Source organism: Phragmites australis, chromosome 4 (genome assembly GCF_958298935.1).
Source record: "Phragmites australis chromosome 4, lpPhrAust1.1, whole genome shotgun sequence".
Lineage (NCBI taxonomy): Eukaryota > Viridiplantae > Streptophyta > Magnoliopsida > Poales > Poaceae > Phragmites > Phragmites australis.
In genome coordinates, this window is record NC_084924.1 from 42,017,052 (window position 1) to 42,021,275 (window position 4,224).

The following is a 4,224-nucleotide window of genomic DNA, read 5'->3' on the forward strand; positions in this document are numbered from 1 at the left end:
ATATGTACGGTCTACTCCAGTCAAAAATACATATTATTTAAAAAAGTGTTCAGTCAAACTTTTAAAACTTTGACTTGAATTCAAGCACGTCCTCTACGATCCTTCCGATTCAAGTAACTCTTAGTTGAACGAAAATAAACAAGCCATAGCCGGAAGCAGTTGCAAGGTCAAAATGGACATTTCTAGACTTCTCCACAAGTCACCTCTCCCAGTGAAGGGGCAAAACCGCCATTGCTAAACAAAAAAAAAAAAAACCAGAGGCAACCAAATAAAACCAGCAACACACCACGCGCCCGCCATTTGCTTCCGTACCCGACGTCCTCGCCGACGTTCCCCTCACGAGTCCGACCCGGCCGCGCGCCGCCCTAATCCTCAACCTATATGTTCCCGCCTCCACCCCCACTTCGCCCCTCCGACCGGCCCACCTGAGTCGTGACATATATCCACAGACAAGGAGCGGAGCCTTGCTTAAGCTGCAACAGATCGGACCCAGCGGCAAACGCGATGGACGGAGCATCCGGCGACGTCAAGCCGGCGATCCTGCGGCGCGCGGCTGTTGGCGGCGGTGCTGGTGTCGGGAGCGGTGGTGCGCCGTCCGCGCTCCTGCGGGGGTGGCGGGAGTTCAGGCGGAGTGGCGCGCCGGTGAGGTTCCTCTGCTTCGAGGAGGGAGGGTGGGTCCACGTATCCTGCGAGGCGGCAGCGCAGCTTAGGCATGCGTTCCAGGAAAGGATGGCGCTCGCCGAGGCTGCCTACGGGGGCAGGGCGTTCCTGTTCGACTTCCTGCGGATGGTGCGGATCGACGCGGCCACCGCCGAGGAGGCCGCGCTGGGGTGGATCGACGATCGCGGGGCGTGCTTCTTCCCGCCCCCCGACAGCGGGAGGAAGCGGAAGAGGGACGACACGGGGGAGGAGGACGAGGCGCAGTCTTCGTCGGGGGTGGAGGAGCGGTCCGGGGAGAGCCGCGGGGCGGCGTGGTCCGACGGGACCGGGAAGAAGAAAAAGGCGCGCGGGGCTTGGGGGAAGGCGTTGAGGCTGGAGGAGAACAATAGGTACCACCAGGTGGTCAGCAAGCTGTTTCTAAGCTACGGGATGGCACCCCGCGGAGCGGTGATCACGGCGGTGTGCAAGGTCGCGCATGGGACGCGGGCCACGGCGTTCCAGCAGCAGGGTCAGCTCCTCGCCGCGGCGCGCGGCGCCGGCGCGGGCAGCGCCAAGTTCGCGTGGTACGGCGCGCCGGCGGAGGACGTGGCTGCCGCGGCGGAGCACGGGTTCGCGAGGGTCAACGCGCTGCTGCTCGGCGCAAGCGCGCACGGAGACGGCATGCACCTCGCGCCGCCGCAGTGCCCCTACACGAGGTGACTTCCGAGCTGGTTTTGACATGCCGATTCAGATAAATTTCGAATTCTTGATTGATCGATCGCAACCATACAATTGTAGCAAAATTCATCAAGTTGCATCGATTCCCATTCTTTCGAAAAAAAGAAAGTTGCATCGATTTTACCGTATGAATTTTGAGCAAGATTCCTGTTCTATTTAGCCTTCTGGTTGGTCTGATATTTTCTTGTAGCTTAGCTTATCGTACCAATCTTGAGCGAATTTTTTGTTCTGTTAGCCATCTATTCTTGTAGCTTAGCAGTTAGAAAATCGTATCAGAACTGAGCAAATTTCTTGTTTCTTTGACCCTTTTTTAGAAAGCAAATAACGTTCTTACATTTTATTTGGCCTTTTGATTGCTTATCTCGAATAAACTGATCAAGTACCTTTTCCTATTTAAAAAAACTCGTTGCTAAGATTTGTATGTGGAAATAAACAAATACGGAAGTAGAGTTTAAAGTACTCTAGTACCTGTTAGAATTGGGGTGGAAACAGCTGCCATCAGTTGGTAGCAGCAGTACTTACACACAGAGTGATCTCAATTGCTACTTCATCAGAAGGAACAGTAGCTAACCACAGCGACGAAATATGTTGCCTGGTTAAGCAGTTCATCACAAAGCTAATGATGTTTATGAAATTGTCTTTCATTGATCAGTGCGATGCTGGCGAAGGCAGACGAGACCGGCGAGGCGCACATCGTGCTGTGCCGCGTGCTGATTGGCCGGCCGGAGGCTGTCCCAGCAGGGTCCTCCCAGTCCCGCCCCAGCAGCGATGACTACGACAGCGCCGTCGACAATATGGTGAATCCACAGTGGTACATTGTGTGGAGCAAGGACATGAACACAAGGATCCTCCCAGAGTACGTGGTCAGCTTCAAGTGCCCCAAGCTGCAGATGCAAGGTTAGAGTCCTGTCTGAATTGTCACACACGTTTTCAGTTGTGATCGGATGGCATGTCGTGATTCGATGAATTTTTTGTTTCAGGGTCCTCGGAAGCGACCTCGAAGCTGAAGAAGCTTTCACCTGTGGCTCGCGACATGTTTCCGACGCTTCTAGCAGAGATCCAGAAATTTGTGCCATCCCACAAGTGTCAGACTCTGCAGGGAACTTACAACTGCTTCAAGGTAAATTACTGAATGTTTCCTAGTAACTTCGACACGATTTGTTTTAATATATCTTTGCATGTTCAAGTTTGATAGAAGTACTGCATTTGATTAACGAATTTGTGTGTAGTTTCCTTTCTCTTGCATTTGGTTGACCAATTTATCTGCTGGTAATTTTTTGGTACCTAGTTTAGCTCTTATTTGAATATATATCATTGAGCTTATTTAGGTCTTATCTGACCAAGTTCAGCATAGACTCTAATATGCTTTGTCATCTGGAAAATATGCAGAATTTGCTACTCACCGAGCAAATTGTGTGTCGAAAAACCTTATTCTGAAAGAAGAACTTCAGTTCATTGCTTTTAATCTGAATGTGCCAAATTGATGCATGCTCGTGGAAAAGACTAGAAACATGTGCTCATCTACTGTCACTGTGAGCAGAGCCGATATCTGAATTTTCAGTGACACAATCTTTCTTTGCTGCAGAGGGGGCAAATGAAGAAAGACCAGTTCATCCGGTTCCTCCGCAATTACATCGGCGACAAAGTGCTTACCACCGTGGCGAAGAAACTACGAGGATACTAATGTGTGGCGCAAGGTTATTCCCTTCCTGATTTTGTCGTCGTCGTCGTGGTTCTCCGGTGTGATTGAGCAACTCCAGAGAATCAAGCAGCTGGGGCGGACCCACCATGATGCAAGGATATTCGGTTGAATACCTAACTTTTTTGCAAAAAAAATAAGTATATAGGAGCTATACTATGTATATATATATTTAGTTAGGTCAGCTTACTTGTTTCCTGTTTTAATCTATCAGACCATCCAGCAAAACCTGTGCTCAAACTAACATCCATCCTCCACTCAGCATATTAACTGAAAAGAGCTCACCTTCTTATACCACAGTAGTAAGCATCATGAGCTCATGATCTCCATAGTGTGACTGCCCAGTTCGGCAGTCGGTAGTTGAGCGTGAATTTTTTGTGTAAGTTAAGGATAGTAACATCATTAAACGCTTCCGTGCTATGAAGGAATACAAAGTTAAATTGTAATTTTCTTTAAGTACTTTGTAATTTCTCTTAATTAGTTGAAACTTCTCTGCTATGGACAATTTATACTTTAAAATTTACGTTATTATAGACTCGTATTTTGGATTGAACAATTTTTTTTTTAATACTAAATACCTGATCGTTAAATCCTGAGTCCGCTACTGTCGAGCAGTATGTGGTGGTGCTGTGTACCCAGCAGGGATGAGGATGTTTACTTCTGCTTCTGTTCCTTTAGTTTTTTGTCAAGAACGTAGAGGGGTTTGCAGCAATGTTCTTCCATTAACCAAACACAAAGGGTAGAAGCAGTTTCTGATTCCTGAGATGTTTCCATTTTTCTTAGTGCTCTGCACCCTGTAATCTGTACAGACTGAAAAAAAAATGCATTGAATCCATTGAGCCGGCCAAATAGCTCCAGAGCGTCGGCGTTCTGCCATTGACAAGTAAATTTTGTCTAGGCAGCCATCCGTACGTAGAAAACACTTTCCAACGTAGAGTAGCAATTTCACAGTAGTTCAGTAGGAATTTCAAAACAAAAGGTAACATATTAGTGGTTGAACATATAGGCCAACACTTTGGTTAATGATAAATTTCTTTTGTCAAGCTACCCGAGGTAAAAACGAAATGTAGTTGCCGAGGAATTGTAAAGCGTTGTGTCAATATTAGATATACGCACACGATTCTTCCATGTCAAGTGGCGAACCAAAA

The 4,224-nt window shown here is 47.9% G+C and overlaps 1 protein-coding gene across 1 annotated transcript; it reads left to right on the forward strand.

The window, feature by feature from the left end:
* Positions 1–287: 287 nt before the first annotated feature.
* Positions 288–3,567, forward strand: LOC133916589 (probable inactive poly [ADP-ribose] polymerase SRO2). The gene is made up of 4 exons (XM_062360325.1): positions 288–1,355; positions 2,030–2,274; positions 2,358–2,497; positions 2,963–3,567. Exons 1-4 carry the CDS (start codon positions 505–507, stop codon positions 3,059–3,061), a joined length of 1,335 nt encoding a protein of 444 aa, XP_062216309.1. The 5' UTR covers positions 288–504; the 3' UTR covers positions 3,062–3,567.
* The last annotated feature ends 657 nt before the right edge of the window (positions 3,568–4,224 follow it).

What these genes read in the sequence shown, in the direction of transcription:
- LOC133916589 (XM_062360325.1), top strand. Translation starts at nt 505, where the DNA reads ATGGACGGAGCATCCGGCGACGTCAAGCCGGCGATCCTGCGGCGCGCG. An exon ending in CCGCAGTGCCCCTACACGAG is followed by an intron (nt 1,356 to 2,029) that starts GTGACTTCCGAG and finishes TTCATTGATCAG; the next exon opens with TGCGATGCTGGCGAAGGCAG. An exon ending in CCCCAAGCTGCAGATGCAAG is followed by an intron (nt 2,275 to 2,357) that starts GTTAGAGTCCTG and finishes TTTTTGTTTCAG; the next exon opens with GGTCCTCGGAAGCGACCTCG.